This window comes from Ammospiza caudacuta, chromosome 3, assembly GCF_027887145.1.
Source record: "Ammospiza caudacuta isolate bAmmCau1 chromosome 3, bAmmCau1.pri, whole genome shotgun sequence".
NCBI lineage: Eukaryota > Metazoa > Chordata > Aves > Passeriformes > Passerellidae > Ammospiza > Ammospiza caudacuta.
Window position 1 is genome coordinate 66,044,987 of NC_080595.1, and position 19,767 is coordinate 66,064,753.

The 19,767-nt window shown below is 35.7% G+C and overlaps 1 protein-coding gene across 1 annotated transcript in view; it reads right to left on the minus strand.

The window, feature by feature from the left end:
• NKAIN2 (sodium/potassium transporting ATPase interacting 2) overlaps nt 1-19,767 on the minus strand; it is a 516,192-nt gene that overhangs the window by 234,282 nt on the left and 262,143 nt on the right. Inside the window, exon 3 of the mRNA XM_058801777.1 lies at nt 11,185-11,265. Coding sequence (XP_058657760.1) covers nt 11,185-11,265 — 81 coding nt within the window. The remainder of the gene's footprint in view (nt 1-11,184; nt 11,266-19,767) is intronic.

Genomic DNA, 19,767 nt, shown 5'->3' on the forward strand with positions numbered 1-19,767 from the left:
AATCAAAGTGAGTAGTTAGATCTCAAGGCTTAAGAAGAAGCTTTCCAGTGGAGGAACCTCTCAGTTTTGCTCTTGGCAGTGTTTCCTACATGGCCATTTGAACACCTAGGATTGCATACAATTGGGTAGATGATAATAATGGATAAGCTTTGCACAACCCTCAGTATCAATTTTTACATAATTTTTATGTGAATACTTGTGCAAGTAGTTTTTATACTGTATATTACTTCAATTATATCAGCAATATATTTAACAATGTTTCATTACAATTTCTATTATTATGTCATACACAGTTTATGAAGACATAAACCTCATATTGGCATTCCAATGAGGAAAAAAAGATGTCTTTAAGTCAAACTTTAAGATAAATATGTTGCAACTGCTTAACTTCTCCACCCAATGAAAATCAATCTCCATCATTGCAGTTGCAGGATTAATGTCTTGTACTTGTGATTTAAGAGCATTTGTAGGACACTTTGAATCAGTGCATTTGGTTACAATGGGCAGTCAAGAACAACAACAGTTAGTGTGTTCTGTAAATAGAGGTTATAAGAAATACCTAAATGAACTTGCACTCAAATACAGTGTTTCCTCGTGCTCCTAAATAAGAAAAACCCTGGCCAGTTTAGCCAAATCAAGATAGAATACCTCTGGATGTGCTAAGTGTCAGAGGAATGTGCCAGAGGTGAGAAAAGGCAAGATAAAAAGTGATCAGCTTTAATTAACTGACAGAGGAAAAGAGAGAAGTGACAAGTATAAATTGCCAAGAAAAGAGAGAAAGAGAGGGTGTGCTCTGTGCATCTGACTGGAAGTCACAGAAGGACCCCTTCTATGAGGCTGCCCTAAGAAAGGAGAGCCCTTCACTTTTTTGATATGATAAAAAGCTTGACAAATCTAAGCACTTTTATTTTTCCATTTGAGTAGTGAGGTACATCTCGAATTATTCATAGATGAGGTTCTTCAGATATTTTTTAACACTCTGATCTTATTATCCTTCTGCATTGCAAACAGCAGTTTTTCTATAAAAGGATTCATTGGCAGTTTAAAGATACCAGTGAGATACTTAGACACAGCACATTACTGATCTCCTCATTATTGCTGAATTACCCACCTGTTGTAGGGTGGAAGAAAAATAGCCTGAGTTACACTGTGGCCTGCTGAAGAACAGGCTCTTAGTGTGAAACCCACAATAAACCACACTTCAGTTCAATTCCTAAGGTTACTCAATCAATCAAATCCTGCCCTCAAAGCAGGGAATCCAATTTCTAAACAAACAGGTATTTGTGGTAGTTTGATAAGAGGGATGTGGCACCATACTGCAGCACTCCTGAACAGATAGGATGCCCCTTAAAATGACTGTAATTGAAGTAGTGGCAGCAAGTTTTGAAAATAACACTAGAGTAAATTTATCCTCTGGGGATAAATTCACTAAGGTAATCATTGAGTTTAGTGGGTTATTAGAAAAGGACATCAAATATTTTCATATATAGTGCTTCATTCTGAGCGTAGGGAATCAGCAAAATAAAACCAATTGTGACTACTGTCAACTGCAGTGTGACAGCTGAAGTCAATGGGAGAAAATATTTTTTCTGTTTATTACTGAAAATTATCAAAAAATCATCAGCGAACCCCACGCCATTATTGAAGTTGACATCAGTTAATTCACTTATCCATATACCACAGATCACTGCTTTTCAGTACCAGTTTTGGAGACATTCTTTTCATGGGAATGAGAAAGGAAGAAAATGACATGAAAAAGATTAATAATATTTAAAATATTTCCACAGTTTTGCAAGAGGAAAAATTAATTTCTGTTCTGCCTTGAATAGCTACATTCTAACATGCTTCTTGAAATTTGAAATACCTGTTTAAATGTTCGAGGAAATTTATCTAGTGACTATAAATTCTCTCACGGTGCAGAAAGCGTAGCATGGCTCTGTGACTAGGGTAAACATTCACTTTGAAATATCTGTGACAGTTTAAACACATTACTGTCTCCTTAGCTTTCTAGTAGAGCCTTTTGTAGGAGCTACTCACATGCTCCAGTGCAAAGTTGTGTCTTTGTGTAAAGTGTGAAATTTGTGTAAGAACAAATTTTATGTGGCTGCCCGAAGTGCCTTAAGGCACACTTGTGTTTTCAGCCCAGAGAGAGATCATGAGTGTTCAAGGGGCAGGGAGTGGGGAGTGGGGGCTGCCAGCAGAAGGGAAACAGCAAAGATAGAGTTCTACAAGATGATGAACTGCTGTAACAAATGATTAGCCACCATAGCCATGTTCAGTGTGTGGCCTGTGAGCCCATTGCTACCATTGCAGTGGTGAGAAAGGAGTATGGGGTTTCTATACTGAACAGGATCAAAAATGTAGAGCACTTCACAGCTCACACTGCTTTCCCAGGTTCAAAAAACGCTTATCCATATGAAAAAAGATGCTGGAGGCAATTCAGAATTTCATTTTCCTATTGGATTAACGCTGGCATAATTTTTAGTGGCATAAGGATCAGAATGGCTTCCTTCAGAAATTCCAAATAACACAAAGCTCCTCAGAAAATGCGTGGGTTTAGTGCTGCCTTGAAATTTTTGGTGGACCCCTGATTCACAAGATGGAGTTTATTTGGTAGATTCTAATTAGAATCTATCTTATATTTAGAGGAATAGTAGATGTGGGAAAAGTATATTCTAGCCATTGCATATTTAGAAAAAAATTGCTAGTGTCTATATTAAAGTATTGCACCCGTACCACAAAAATAAATAATGTCACAAGGCTGACAACATGAGACAATGAATATTAAAAAGCAGAGCATATTTTTGCATTATTTTATACTTTCACAAAAGATGAATGGTTTCTCTGCTTTTAAGTATGGTAAATCCCCTTCAGCCCTTGTCCACAGCTGACTCACATAGCCATAGTAAAGGTACTGTGTATGAGAGGCATGGACAATGCCCAGATGAACTGTCACAGAAAACAGGCATTCTGCAGCTGTGATCTTCTGAGCATCTGCCTGACTAGAAATAAATTTAGTTCTGATCTTTCATTTTAAGCAAAATCTACAGTTTTTTCCCCCAGTGCCTTACACAACTGGTGAAGTGCTAGCAATGGTGCACTGCAGCATACAAAAGTGTTTTCCTCACTGAAGTGGACCATAAAATGCTCTAAGAGTAGGGCTTTGTGTCACTCAACTATCAGTCCTCACAGAGATGAGAAACATGGGGAAAAATAGGACAAGAAAGTTGTGAAAATCCAGACTTCATGAGGAATTCCAAAGATATAACTTTGTTTTGGATTTTCACTGCAATCTACTCTATTTTGGTTTCCATCTCCCATTCTTGTAGAATCACATAGTAAGAGTATGTACCATTTAGGACAAGGTTTATTTATATTCTGAGTGTTTAAGGTTCACAATATTATGGAACCCTGATATCAAAATGGGGCCACTAGATGGTACTGCAATATAATTAATAAATATTAAAAAGTAATCTCATAAATATTTATTTGGATATTTTTCTGCAATGTCTTGGCTATAACGTCTGAAAGACTTGCAGAAATATTCATGGCACTGCCTTTAGATGTACAGGAAAGCCTTCATGTAACTATAATATATGCAGCTTTAAGGTACAGGCTAAAGTGCATGCTTCCCAATCTTAATAGTATAACTAAGGTACTCAATATATATGTAAACACACACATAAGGAAATCATCATGGAATTATGATCTAACCAGTCACTGTGGTTATTTTGATGTGTTCCTGTATTCGGTGCAAAGCTATTGAATTGTGGGAAAAATGAACATAAATAAATCAACAGGAAGATGTATGTTTATTCATAAACTCAATGTAAAATATGTCCCAGGATTTTAAAAGATAAAACTGTTACAATTAGCAAAATATATACTATCATATTTCATATTTTTCTATATTTTGAATGATTTGCTATCACAATTTACTTCACCATTAAAAAGATGAAAAACTCCACTTTTATCTAAATGCATTCCACCATATGCTATGTCTACAGTATTAAAGAGATTACATTTTATAATCAGTTATTTTCCAGCTGGTAAAGATCTTGAGGTTTAAAAATTGCTGCAGAACTAAATTTTCTGAAACTATAAGCATGCTTAATAGTATCTACCCATGAAACTACTCCCTGAATAACCTAACACTGCTGGTTGCCAGCACTATTTTCAATTTTCATCTGTTAGATATATGATCAAGCATGTCAAATGTGCCCTAAGTAATAGAAGTGAAAAAATAAAGTCATTTACTTTAAACATTCTGATAGCTATTTATCGGAAAACCCTGGTCAGATTTACTGCTCAAAGGCATTTACCTACAAAGTTAACCAGATGCTTTGAGTTGAAAACTAATTTAATTTCTCTGTTATCTTAACAGGACATCTGTTAAAACAACATCCAAGGAAGGTAATATGTTCAAAATTAACCATCCTGCAGGTTGTTTTATTAGAGTATGTATGACATTGACATTTAACTGCTAATGACCACTGCTTTACAAAAATAATTAGCAAATATGGAATTAAAGAAGTATAACAATAATACCAATGGACACAAAATAATGTAGAATGAATGCATAACTGGTGTAAGCTCAATCTTTTTTTGCCAAGTTCATTGCTTTGTTACAACTGAGTTATGTTGCAGATGAATTACCCATTTCTTTTGTTTCGTTCTTTCCTCAGCTTCATCTATGAATGAAGCCCTCCCTTTAAAATCAGAGCATATTAGCTGCATAAAGTGTTCAGCACTCATAGCCAGCATGTTTTTTAAGCAGCATGAGTGACAAGCTATGCAAATCATATCCTGAAGTAATTTGCATTATTGCAGTTAATTTGCATATGGATATAAACTGGATTTCAGAGCAACTAGGTATCAATCCAAGCAGTGGTATGTGAAAGTCAGACACATAGGTGGATGTGTGCTTGCCAAGGTTGGGATATTCAAATGGAAAAATACTACTTACTACAAGGTGTATTTCTGGCTGGTTCTTATAATTTTGGGCAATAAGATGGAAGGGACAAATGGGAACAGTTGGAGGGAAAATAGTTTCCATATTTCCTCCCACCCTCCCATATTTCCTCCCATCCTCTCATTTTATTCCCACCAGCAATCTCTACTGGTGCTAATTTGTAGACAGGAGGTGCTATGACCATTGCTGCCTCTTCCTCTTCTCATTAGAGTAACCCAATGGGAAAGGATAAGAAAAAGAATGGGCTGCCCTACAGCGACTAAATGTCAGCTGTATCTGTCTAATCCTGGACTAACATCTCAGATCAACAAGGCAAAGGAGGATTTCTCAGTGATGAAAATTTGCAAATGGATGAGCATCATTTGTAGGTGGATCTCTACACTGCTCATTTCCTCCTTGAGATCATTTGCATCAGCTGCTCTCTCACAGTGCAGGTTGCTGGCTGGCTCTGGCTGGAGGCAGGAGAACTGATGGTCGTATCCCAAAGTCCCTTCTGGCTTTACTGTGAACCATGGCCATGAGCATGCAAACACTGACTTTAAACAGAATGCTCATTGGCAGCTGGACAAGATTTCTTACATTTGTCTTTATTCCTGTGATTTCATGATATGGAAAACAGACTAGCTTGCACTCCAGCTACAGAGTTTGCTGCTGATAATGAAATAGCAGCAAACTCTCTCACTAAATCTTCATTCCTCCAGCTTTGCAGAGCTGACTCTCCCCCCAAGTCTATTCCCCAAAAATGCCATGATACTGACTTCCTACTGCTCCCTAGCAGTTACTTGGGAGCCTTCACCAAGTTTTGGTTAATCCTCCTGATTTGCTTACCTCAGCAGGAATAGGGAAGAGTTACATACTTGCAGCATTTTACTAGACTGCAGGGTTTATACACAATATTGTCAGTAGTTTGTTAAATACAATATAAGGAAACTTAAATATTAGCATAAGTTGAATTGTCTTTGAACTAAAGGACCCTAATTCTTTTTGAATGTGTTACTACTTTTTCCAAACATGGACAACCTATATACATAAGATACTATATAGCTTTACATATGTGCAAAGACCCTTAATTTTTCTCCCATAGTAAGGCAAAAGTGTGAAAAGTGAACTGATTATTTATTACAAGATAACTAGCATGTTTCTTATGAAGTGCAGCAAACTATCTGTGGTTAGAAAATAGGAAGTCAACTACAGAAAAAACAAATAGAAAACTGAAGTACTCAGCTTCACTTAAAAGCCTAAAAGGAATGTTAGAAAAGGTAGAACATGACTCTTCTAGAGGCACACAGTGAAAGAACAAGAGACAATGCCACAAACTGCAGCCGTGGCAATTTCAGCTGCATGTCAGGAAAAAATGTATTACAATGAGAATGGTTAAGAAATAGAGAAGTTGTGAAACTTCCATCCTTGAAGACTTCCAAAACTCGACTGGCTAAAACTCTGGGCAACATGATAGAACTTTTAAGTTGGTGCTGCTTTGAGTGGGAGACCGGATTAAGTGACCTTGAGAGGCTCTTCCAGCATAAATAAGTCTGTGATTTTGTAAATCTAAGTTATCTTATATTTCCAGTTATTTGTGGTGGGTAGGAGAGAAAGTGTTCAGAAACCTTTCATTTCCCTTAAAACTTCTGGCAGTAAACAACCTGATTACACATTTTCCTTTATGTTTACATTTTAATAACTACAGAAAATTCAGTTCTTTGCATTATATTTAAAAATTTCAATTTTAAGTAAGTGCATATTTTAAACTTAGTCTTTCATGTTCCCACTGTTGCAGTACAGGGCAATGTAGGAAAGGAAGTAACATGATTTGAATGCAATTTTTTTGGTTTTTTTTTGTTAAGAACAGTTGCTTGGACCTGTATAATGAATAATGAGGAACCACAGTTTGACTACACCCAGTGATCTATGTAGCTACATACACAATATCACTTCTCTGCTTAGACAATTTAGGTGCCAAAGTTCTGTACCTAACGTTTTATATTCTTATTCTACATGTTTTCAGATCAGAACTGAACTGCAGGATTTACATTTCTATTGTTATTAAGCTTCTTTTGACAGCTGCAGTATATGGAGTAAGATGCAGTATGGCAGCCTCACTCAACTGCCTAAACTTCATCTCTGAAACAGGCTATGTGCTACAGAGATTAAAGAAAAATACACAGTTGTGACTTCATCATTAAAAGGTATGTAAAAATGAATGTAGAAGAGAGCTAAATCATGCTAAGTCAAGCAATCTTAATTCTGGCATTTCTTGATATCAGACTGTTTGACTTTCAAACATCTAATTTTTGTGTAAAAAATATGTAAGTACAACCTAATGATTTAATAGAGTAAACATAATTTTTTTTTCATAAGTAAGGAAGACATCAGGAATGCCTTAAAAATAGAAACTAAGTAAATTTTGACAGTTCAAAGGAGCTTTTCAGATGTGAACTTTTGGTCATATTCACACAGTACTGTGGGGACTACGGTGAAGTGATAACAGAGCTCAGCTGGGCAACAGTGAGAGGAGAATTCTTGGATCTGGTCAGACAAATAGGGCTGAATGCAAAGAGAACCAGAAGTTCTGACTCAAGGATGGGGCCCTGTGCAGCAAGGGCTGCTTTGGACCCTGAGGCCCAGCAGGTCCCCCTTGTCCAGCACCCCAAACTCAGCCTCTGCCTTGAGTTCCATCAGCTGACAGCAACAGTCTCCACTCCCATGCTTGTGATGGCACCAGTGCAACTTCAGGAAAGGGTTTCTTGCAGCAAAAACTGTTTACTCATTTCAAAACTAAAAATGGGAGTACGATAGTTCCTATTTCTGCTTATTTTCTGCTTGTGGTATCATTAGACATCATTAGGGGAAGCTTCCAAATGCCTTCAATCAAGAGTGCTGTTCTTAATCACATGAGTATTTTCTGCTGTTCTGAGATAGATGAATTTATCTCCTTGTCTACTTTCCTGGGTTAAAAAAAATCACAGGAATATTACATTTTCTCAGAAATGCTTTCTATTATGTTTTCCTTTTTTGGTTTATTTTTTGTTTCATAGTGTACTTCAGATGCACCTCATTCAAGATAAGAGGTTATGCTTTTCATGTGCTACATTTGGTTAGCCACAGGCCAAAATAAATACTACCAGTCCTGACACCCTTAAGTCCTATTTATAGAAAGTGTGGCAGTCGTCAGTAAGCAAAGCAACACACAAACTAATTAAATATTTTTGAAGAATAATACTGAAAAGGAAGTCTGTGAAGTGGGTTTTCTAAGCATTTATTCACAGATCACATAAAAATCAAGGTTAAGAACAAGTGATTGTACTTCCTCTTTGTTACAAACCATACTTACAAAGCCATAAATATTCCATCTTGCTGTGATAGAGTTTCAGCAAAAATAACTGTGCCTCAAGGACAGAAAATACTTGGTGTGACACCATTTTTCACAAGATATCTGTGATTGTAAAGGTGTATAATGCAAACAGATTTACATGGATGTTCACAAATAGTCCTTGAATCTCCTCAGTCTCTTTAGAGATGCTTATCCCATTGTTCTGAAAATTTCTGAGCCTTTACAGACCTGTTTCAGCATAATAAGGAGGAGCTGTAAAAATGTCATGACCTCCACCCCCACAAGTAAAATAAGTATATTAACAATTGAAATATGTCCTCTCCATTTTCTCAGCAGGTGATGATGGAAAAATTGTTGTACACATACAATAAAAGCTTTCTTAAAACTTTGGAAAAAAACCCCTTGCCTTCTCTTTATTTTATTTTGTAGCAAGCTATAAATAATACATATAAAAATAAACTATACCAATCTGAACTGTTATTAGGCTGTAATTTTAACCTATTAATTCTTAAAGCCATGCTGCACAGGCAGCAAAAAAAAAAAAAAAAATGCATTCAAATCATGTTACTTCCTTTCCTATATTGCCCTGTACTGCAATAGTGGGAACATGTTTTATAATCTCAGAGGCATCCCTATGGTACTTGCTTAAAGGTTGGTTTTTATTCTCTATTTAGAACTAGTTCAGGCCCAGAGCTTTTCTCAAGATTCTACATACCATTTCAAACAAAGAAAATACCCAGGTTTATCACCACAGATTTAAAATTGCAGTTATTCCCAGATGAAAATATAAATAATAAAGAAGATTCAGTGCAAGATTTATGAGTAGGCCTGAGAAACATTACACTTGAAATGATCTATTCTGTAAGATGCCTACATGTGTAAAACAGCCAGAGCCTCTGAAGGATCTAGAATGAGGGGATATGTTGTATCAACCTGAACAGTGGGGTATCTTTGCATTAGATGTATATTTCCAAGCATTAGATCTTCTAGAATATTTCCCATGTGGGGAAATCTTGACGCAGCATTTGAGTTGAAAAGGAGAGGAGAATGATACCCCACATGTGAATTAGATATTTTGTAGATAATGAGTGGATCTGTACCATTTTTTAAAATCCATTTTTCTCTGAACTTTTCCTTTTCTCCCTCTCTTTACCAATTCTGGTGCTCTGAAAGCCAGTTGAAGTGGAAAGAATATACTCTACTGGGTATTTCAAGGCAGACCATATCACTGGAGCAAATAATACCTCTAGAGACCAAATAAAAGATTAAACTGCATTCAAATATAGACCTGAACTCTATGACTGTTTGGGAAACATTCTAGATGATGACTTCAGAAAAAAATGATTTCAAGGTTTAGGTACTATTTGTGGCCTATTTTATTTCCAACTAGCACTTACCTGTGTCCTTACCCTGTTTTTACACCCACTGCTCAAACAGCTACTTCTCCTTCCTCCATTTTTCCCACCCCCATTCACTTCCTGAGGCAGGATAAGCATCCCAACATTTACAAGTTTAGGAATGCAGGTGGCTGAAACAAGCAGATGGAAAGAGAGTGGATTGGGTAGAGCATGATTGTACAACATGTACATGTGTCAGGTTTGTTATACATCTTAGTTATCCTGGCAACAAAGAAAGAATTTTGACCAAATAAAGGATAATATATGCAAGTCCTTTTATTTGCTATGTTTTTGCCAAGCTTTTAATGAGATTTGGCCTGTCTGAAAGTATAAAACCAGGAAAGGGTAACGTTTTACCTGCAGAAAATTACTTTACACCCTCAGGAAATGAAATTTTCATCCTTTTGAAGTCAGCATCTTTGAAGAAACAGAATACATGGGGATGACACACCTTGTCTCTAGTAGTTTTTGTACTTTGGGGGTGATTTGAAAGAAACAACATGCAAGGATGTATCTCTGCCTCATTTATTCTTCCTATAATTGTGTTTAACCTTCTGCATAAAAAGGTATCAGTAACTCACAAAGGATCAGAGGATTACATCTGTAACTCACCGTTGGGCTAAACTCCCTATAATCAGGAAAAAAAATGAAGATCTGAGTCAAGAAGACAACGTGATGTGTTCGACACGAGGGATTCTCCCTGATGGTCAGTTCATGGTACTGTGAGCATAATTCAGCAATAACTAGACTCAATTGGAGCATATTACCCTAAAAAAATTTGTTGCCACTGCTAATCTTTTATCTCACAAATTCCCAGCTTTCTGGGAACACCTTGGAAAGTAGGAGTGCTGGTATGAGGCCATTAGCAACTGCCACTTTATGCATTATCCCACTGTCAATAAAACTCTATAAACATGTAATTCTTAGGAAAATATATTTTTGCTATAGATTTTTACTATGTATAAGTGTTCAAGGAAAATTTCATACCAGAAGCCTAAACTTTAAAAACACTGATGAAGCCAAACGGCAACCTGTTCTGGCACCTAATTTACATCTTTAATTTAATGAAAAACTCCTTGTTTTACAACTACTATAAAATGTATAAGACCCCTGAAAGGAATCCAGCTAAGTAACTGCAAGCTAAAAGGTACAATAAATACTTGTTTGCTCCTGAGATGGCAATGTTTTTTATTCATGAAACCATTAATTAATGTCTCTCACATGGGTGGAATTTGCATTGCAGGGCTACTGAGGGGGACAAAGAAAGGTAATTTTCTTTTAAAGAATATATGCAATTATTGCTGTGGGCATCAGAGTGTATACACTCATTACTGTCTGGTTTAAAAGTTTCCAACATATCCAGAATATTCCAAATTTACATCATACTACGACATTCATTTAGGTAACACTAAAAGAATGAGTAAAACAGAGCACAGTCTGGGGCATGTTAACAAAGAGTTGATGGCTTAAACATATCCAGCTACCTTTGAAAGGTCTCCAGCCTCCAAATAGAAGCAGATAACAAACACGTTCCATGTAACCCAAAGGACCAGCCAGACAGCATACTGTAGGGAGGAAGAGAGAAACACAGAATTAACAATTCCACTCTCAGCTGAAGTAAACTTAGTTCATTAGCTCAATCTGAGACAAAACCAGATTATAAGTATGGTGCCTATGAACAAAAATGTTACACATAAGAGAGAATTACAAATAAATTCTTCCCTTTCCCTGACAGGGTCTAGTGACCTAGTGAGTAGTCAGTCCCAGCAGAAAACCTGCATCTCAGCAAACAGTTGATAAATCTGACACTTAAATTTGAGACTAATCTCTATCTCTTTCATTGTTCAAATGGGTAATGCTGCAATAGAGAGGCGTGTAATATCAATTATAGTAGTTATTAGTAGTAGTTATTATGTAATTGTATTAATTATATTAGAAGTGCAGACCTGATCATTCAACTATAACTTACGAAATAACAGCCTAATTGAACTAGCCCTGGATTTTTTCAAGACTTCAGATTTAGTCTCAAGAAACCAAGCATATATAACCTAAATAAAATCTATCTGTCTATCTATCTATCTATCTATCTATCTATCTATCTATCTATCTACCTACCTACCTACCTACCTATCTTTTGCAGTATTTCTACAAAATATGGGAGAATTCTGTGACCTTCCAAAGCAAGGTTCATAATTATTCAACACCTTCAGAAGACAGACTGCATTTTAAATTGCCACTTTCTTTGGGGTTCTATATTTTTTGTCTCAGAATGTATAGGAGAAGCATTCTTATTTAAGCAATATTCTTTTATTGGTAGTTGCCAAATGTCTTATTCATGTATCTGACGTGAGTAATGGAGTACACTTTTTCTCTCCTTCTGTCCACTATTCTGCTTCTGTTTTGTACTCATAAAACCTTATGTGCTAGGACTGGAAAATAAATTCCCCTGCTGTAATTCTGGAGGATCCTGTACAATAAAGGCTGACCTGCAGTTGCTAATCTTCTCTGATGATTGTATTTAAGAATTTCCCTTGACAAATTATTCCGTCACCTAATAAACATCAGGATCTTCAAATGTTTTTCTGCTGACTGTTGTAGCCATCCTCTAGGTCCACAAATCAATTCTGCATGTTTGTTTATTTCTTTCCACAAGGCCTTGCATACATGCGAAGTATAACAGCGATAGGACACCATTCCCTACCTGCTATAGCTGAGAGCTGCTTTCTCCTGCTATATCACCACCCCACTTCTCACAGGTATCTACAGACTTACTTTTCATGTTTTGCAGCCTTTTCTACAAACCCTACTGACTATATGTCAATAGCTCCTTTTCCAAATCAGGAAGGACTATTTTCTGCACACCTCCAAGAGTTCACATTCTGAATAAGCAATAAGACTATATTTTGGACTAAATACTATCCATTCCATTAGAAAAAAACCCCAAAAAACCCAAAAAACCATGATAAACAGCTGTTTGTCATGAATGACAATCTCTTTCTCTTCTTTTACTAACAACATATGCAGGATTCTTCATGTATTCCCCTTGCAAGTGATGTTCTGCATTACACTGTCTATTATTCAACATGCCATTTTCAACCTAATCTATGAGCTACTGTGAAAATAAAACAATTCTGCCATTTCCCAGAATTTGAAGTGAGACTATACCCAATACCACCAAAATTTAGACCTATTTAAGTTTCTTTCTTTTATAGATAACAAAGTAATTTCCAGCCAGCCTAGCTATTAGCTGGACCATGGTCAGATTTTAAATAGTTATGATAAAAATAGTTTTGCTTTAATGGAAGCTAATACAGCTATAAATGCTTGAATTGCTTTTTACAGAAGTAATTTCAGGTAATTTAAAGCATACAGATTACATATACTTTATAGGTCAGCTCTTTCTGGTCAAAGATGACAGATTTATTTAGGTCAGGAGGCCTCTCTGGAGGTCACCTGGTCCAATCTCTGCTTAAAGCACAACCAGCATGGATCAAGTTTTGCAGGGATTTATCCAGTTGAGGTCAGAATATCTCCAGACATGACCCAGCTAATCCACATCTACCCTTTGAATGCAGGCTGCTAGTAAAACTTTGGAAAATAGGAACCTTGTTCAACTGGAGAGTCTTAAAAAACTCATTTTTTTAAACAAAACTTTGAGACATTGAACATATCAAGCATTTCATTTTCCTGTAACATTCTCACAATACACCCCTCTTCACACATAACATGAAGATTTATAATTACAAAAAGGAGAAGAAAATATAAATTTAGATTCAAAATCCCTAATTTGTCTTTGTTAACCAACTTTGCAGCATTTTAACTTGTTGGGTTTTGCCAATTATTGTAAAACTGTAGTGTTATATATTCTTATGTAGATCATAAAAACACTCCCTCTGACATGTGAAGATAACTGGATTCCTTATAGTGAAAATTCTAAACACTGCACTTAGATTGGTTTCTTAAAGAAACAAAATGTGCAATTTCTGTTTCCTTGAAAAATTTTTGTGCTCCAGAACATTTTTAAGCAAATTGGACTAAAGAATAAAAGAAGATTGGAAGATACTTTTCCCACAAAGGTTTCAGGAAAATGGGCATACAAATGGCAATAGAAACTATTAAGTCTATTAAATCTTTATACAGAGAAGGACTTAAAAAATCATCATTTATCAGTCAACGAGAAGGGGGAAAATATGGGAGAGAGACACTGGAAACCAGGTTTCATTAGGTCAGCTGTTCATAGCACAACATCTACCATTGGATGTAAGCAATAGTAATTAAAAAGCTCAACGTGCACAGGACAATTAACAGAACACTCCAAGGAACTTTGCAACTGCTTGTGCCAGCAGACAACCTTATTATATGAAGAAACAAAACTTTTTTTTTTACTGCTAATTTATCACCAAAAAATGGACACATTTTTCTGCCATTTAGAGAAACTCATTTAACAAGAATGTCTCATTATTGGACTACAGATAAGGCTAAAAGTGTCTTTTAAAAGTATGTTTTAAACTTCTTCCTTTTGAAATGCTGTATTAAGTGCTTGTTACCTGAATTTGACAGATAAACACTGAGTTTAGTTGTCTTTAAATAAAAGGATGTTTCTGCTCCCCATTGCTTCTTATTTCAGAGGCTTCAGATGTAGCTCATCCCTTATCTCTGCATCACGTTCAGTCATAAATGCCTCTTTTTTTCTATGTGCTTCCGCAAATTATTGAAGAAATTCAGCACTGAAGGTCTGTGACAGTGAACAAATCCCTCTGACACTCTCTATTATATGTATCTAATTAGAAGCACATTTTATAAGAGTTCTTCAAAGGGCTATAGCTGTATTTTTATTTTTTTTTTTTTATATGTGGGAGTTCGACAGCTGCATTATCTGATAGAGGCTACAGCAATCACATAACAGCAAGACAAGAACTTTGATGAATACACACTTGACCAAGCAGGAGATACTAAGAAGGGGCACAGCAGTGACAATGTAGCTTATTATTTTTATGGAGATCCACACTGGAAAGAGGTATAACTAGGTTAAGGCTGAAGACTTGAATGGTAAACATGAATTTATAACCCTCTGCAAAGAATTTTCAGAAGAATCAGGTATTTCATGATTCATTGATGCTGTGTAGTTACATTCCCTGTGAACCATCACAAATGAATATAGGATGTATTTTTTTCTTGGAGAATGGAAAACTAAGATATTAAAATACTTGTACCACTACTCAGAACCCATACATTTCTCCTCACACTTCTGTCAAAGTTGGCTAAGTCACATTATCTCCAATTTACTAACAGGGAAACTGGAAGTCAAAGAAATCAAATCACTTCACTTAATACCTAAGCCAAATGGAAAAATGATCACAAGGGCACAAGAAGCAAATGTTCAGGTAGGCCAACTGCCTTTGATATAAACACAGTCAGCAGAACTCACATCTAATACTCTTGTCACTCTTTGCCTGAAGGAGAAATATGTCCCCTACCTTTCGAGCATAAATAGCCATGAACTCCGATAGCTATAAGTATTTTAAATTAAATATTTTTTTTTTCCCAAAGAACTTTACAAGGCATTTCTCTTGCTTCCAAATTCTTTTGTGATATGTGAATCAGTTACAAACACATTTGTCTGGGGCATACAAGGGCTGAGACCTACATGGTGGAAATTCAAAGCAATTGAATTGTCCTTGTCATTAACAATTTGCTATTTATTTTATTTTATTTTTAGAAATCTACACAATTTAATTTCAGATTCTTCCAAATCTGAAAATATTCCCCAAGATCCTTCTATGCTACATTCAGGAAAAAGAAACTGAAGGAATTTCTAAAATTATAATTAGCAAATTTACCACAGTCATTAAATATGTGATTATTTATGCTATCTGGACAACAATACTTGAGTTGTTCAAAGATTACTTAGAGTCCAGCATATCTGGGAAGAACATGATTTTTCAGTAATGCAGTAAGAACTGTTTACGATGTAATTATCTTTGTTTCTAAAATTATTTTCCCCTAATTTCCCCAGTCTATGAAGATAATATCACTTAGAAATACAATTTTCAAACCTATCTCTTCCCCAGCAAATATGACAAAAAGTGAAATTCTGAATACTTGGCATCCATATGCTACCTCTGCCTGTTGTTTCCATATGGCTGGAACTGATAGAATCCCTTCAATTCCCCTGTGAGAAGTCCATCTGAAGTAGAAACCAGAGATGTTGCCTACTAATAATTCACATGAAAGTCTTCCCTGCCCAGCAGTTATCTACAGGCCCCACTTGAAGAGAGCTCAGGGCCAAAACCAGTAGTCTTGATAATAAATAATATTCCTGGCAGCAGAGGACTTTGTGCAACCAGTTCAACTCCAATAAATGTTCATTGACATTCCTGAATGTACTGGGAAGCTCTTGCAGAATGACATAATTCTCTGGATTTTTTTTCATTGCTCGTTGCTTGTCACAGCATGCAGCTTCCACTAGTTTTGCTTGGCTGAATTCTTCCTATCATTAAGACTTAGATATTTCTTGCTAGGTTTTTTAAATTTATTTTTAATCATGGCTAGAGTATCAGAGTACTGTCCATCCTTGTGAGCATCTTCTTCTAAGCAAATATGAATTGATTCTGTAGCATCCATTTTGAGTTGCTGCAGTTTTCTGTCTCAAATTGCAATGACAGTCTAGTTGTGTTTATCAGGGAATATTTTAACCCACTGGCATTGTGATTCCTTGACTCTTCAGTCTTTTCTCAGTCACACATTTTTTTCTATTTTCCTTTGTTCCCTCAGATAAAAAAATCTGCCTGATATTTTATTTCCTTGTCATTATACTTTAATAATTAGTGTCCTCTGCCAAGACTGACTGAAGGACACTGAACTGTCATGTGTATCAGAACTGGTCACTACCAAACAGAAAGTTGCTGTTGGAATGCTTTTTTTCCTCTTGAGCAATCAGTGCTTGCAGATACAAAGCAAATGCTGCTTAAAATTTCTTTCCAAAGGCTTCCATGCACCCCATGGCTATGTAGAAACTTTCAAGTTCCTTGAACTCAGTTATAAACTATGATTTTATGTTATTTATTAACTCTATTTCCCCCTTGATGTGCATGAGAAGGATTCATAAGCATAAAAGACAGTTATGCTTATTGGAACATAACAGAGGAAAGTTGAGGCACGTTCTGGTCAGGTCATAAATGGATAGAGGCACAGCCCAGGGCCCAGTATATTGATTTGAGGTGCAGTCAGACCTCAATCTACTCATAGCCAAGGGATTCTACCTTGAGTGGGACTCACTGGGTTTCTTCTTTCTTTTGGCTGCTTCTGTTTTGTTCCCTCTTCTTTGTGCCAGAATTATGGTGGGACCAGAGAGCACAGCAGAGATTTGCTTTTTGTTCTGAAGACATGGCTCCAACTCCTTTTGCATAAAATAAGTTGAATTTCTACAGAGCACATTACTGTCAGAGTACTATCCATCTGTCCATATTTAGATGTCTGCAATGCAATGTCCTCCTCTGAGCAGCATCTAGATTCCATTACGTTCAACTCAGAGGAAAGGCACTTTGAGGGCTCAGTTCATTTCCCAGTGTCTGACACAGATCACTCTACCCTTGCTGTTTGGAAAATCAAACTTTTCAGAAGTGAAATTCCCAGTGTCACAGAGCCCATTAAAAATCTTGTACTGGTGACATAAAGAATAAGATAGTAACACTGCACTATGCAGATATATGCTCCTTCTTTTTCCCCACAACAAAAATACCAAAGTAATTTAAACATCACGAGGGTAAAATATCACTGATGGACTGCTGAAGAGGAATGTTCTGAGAACTACTGTTGTTTATATCCTACACTTCCTGATGGTCCATTAATGCTTACGTTTGAATAATTAATTTGTTAATTTCCTGTTAATTTGTTAATTTCCTGATTCTTGGATTCATAGCTCTTTAGGTTTTAGTGCAAAAGATTGAGAAAAGTGGTTTTTGGTACTGCATCACATTCGTTTGTCCTTCAGCTTCTAAATCAGTGTCCAACTACACCACTGAAGATATAACCCACAACACTAAATTACAAACTTCCATTCCAAGAAACTACAAACAACTCTCGAGATACATCAGCCCAGTCATACAGCTTTCCTAAGGAAGATACATAACATTTCTCAGTGTAGTCACTCTGTTCTTACAAATTATAATAATAATAATTTATAACAATTTTATAATATTATTATTATTATTATTATTATTATTATTATTATTATTATTAATAATAATAATAATAATAATAATAATAATAATTTATTTCAATATTATGCTAGAAGGGTGACAAAAATGGACAAAATGCAGAAGAACTTTGTTTACATTCTAGCACTGTAGCACTGTTCAGTCAGTTACAATAGGGAGTTACAAATAGTCTGGCTCCCCAGATGAAAGTACTCTGGAACTAAGAAGTTACTTTTAAAAATAAGTTTTCTTTAAAAACTCATTCTTCTTCCAAGAGAGGAGCAAAGAAATTTTCTTCGTTTCATCTCAAATATTTTCTTATTGTCTTGGTCAGAGGGTTTTTTTGGTTTTTGTTGTTGTTTGTTGTTTTGGTTTTGGTTTGGTTTTGTTTTTAGTTTGTTTCTTTGTTTTGTTTTGGGGGGCAGTTTGATGCGGATTTAGGCTTCTTTTGCATCAGTATGTTACAATTGTTGTGCTTTTTAACAAAAGTGTACCTAATGTATAAAGAAAGTAAGGTTCGGCAGAAATTTTAACAGGACATATTTATTTTATCTTTTGACATAGCAGTAGAAATTTAATTGGTTTGGCTTCACTCATCTATCAATTCCTGTAAATCTTTTGATCACATCTTAACTGTGAAACATTTATCAGCAGGAAATAACTTCAAATATCTGAATACTCAGTATACTGCAACACAGTACATATCCAACCAGCTGCAGACACATGAATATACATACATACATTCACAGATGGATTGATATTTTTTCCTCTTATTATTTCCATACTTTTTCAGTACGATTTCTTTTGTTTGTAGAACAGATTATAAAGTCTCTCAAAGATAGAAATTACTAATTAAATGTAAGTAACAGGAAAATGATACTTCTCATTTAAATAGAACTCAAAACACTTCCTTTATAACAGAATTCTTGTTATATCTCTGTATTTCAAGACATAACTTGAGCTGGTTACACAACAGTCAACCTTAAAATAGCAGTGCATTGAACCTTTTTTAACCTTTCTGCTTCAATTCCAATAATAATCTACCAGGATCTACTTCAAGAGCTACTAGCAGTAGAAATCAATGCTGTTCAAGAAATAAAAACCTGAAATAATGGCTTTGAAATGACATTATTTTTTGACCAGTTCTAATCAGCTGTTAAATTTATATGAAAGTTGACATAGGAAAAAAAAATAGAAACCAAAATGATGTGATTTTGTAATTTGGTTCTTCAATTACTGCTATAAATATTTTGAAATAATTTTTTCAAACCCTACCTTCTAGAACACTCCTAGAATTTCAAGTCCTGGATTTCCTTAGAGGTAATACATAGTTATCAGTGTAGAAATTGCATTCAAATGAATCCAAACTCTCTCTGATGGATATATTTGTTTTAAGAAATCTTAGGGGAAAGTTGTAGAAATTGTAATGGTAAAATTCCACTGTATCTTGTGGCTCTCTGGAACATTTTACCAATTAATTACCAATGAAAAAGAAACATGAATAAGATCATTGGATATTATAAACTGCTTTATCAAAGGCTTAATCTAAGAGTCAATACTGCTATGGAATTACCACATTGCAAAATGGAAAAAAAAATTAATTAAAAAATTTCCACAAATTTAGCATGAAAAGGGATAGGTGGCAGAATGGTTTTACATATACAAGTTTGCCTCAGTTGTTACGAAATATTTGAAAATGTGCTCAAGAGGATTATGTAACTGCTTTTCTGCAGAATATGTGAATACTCCCTTGCCAAGAAATGAGGTTGCCTGTTACTTGCCATTGCCCAGTCCAGGACAAGGACCACTCTACTGAGAGGCTCTGCTGATGGTGCCAGTTCAGGAGGCCACGCTGATGGCCCAGTCCCC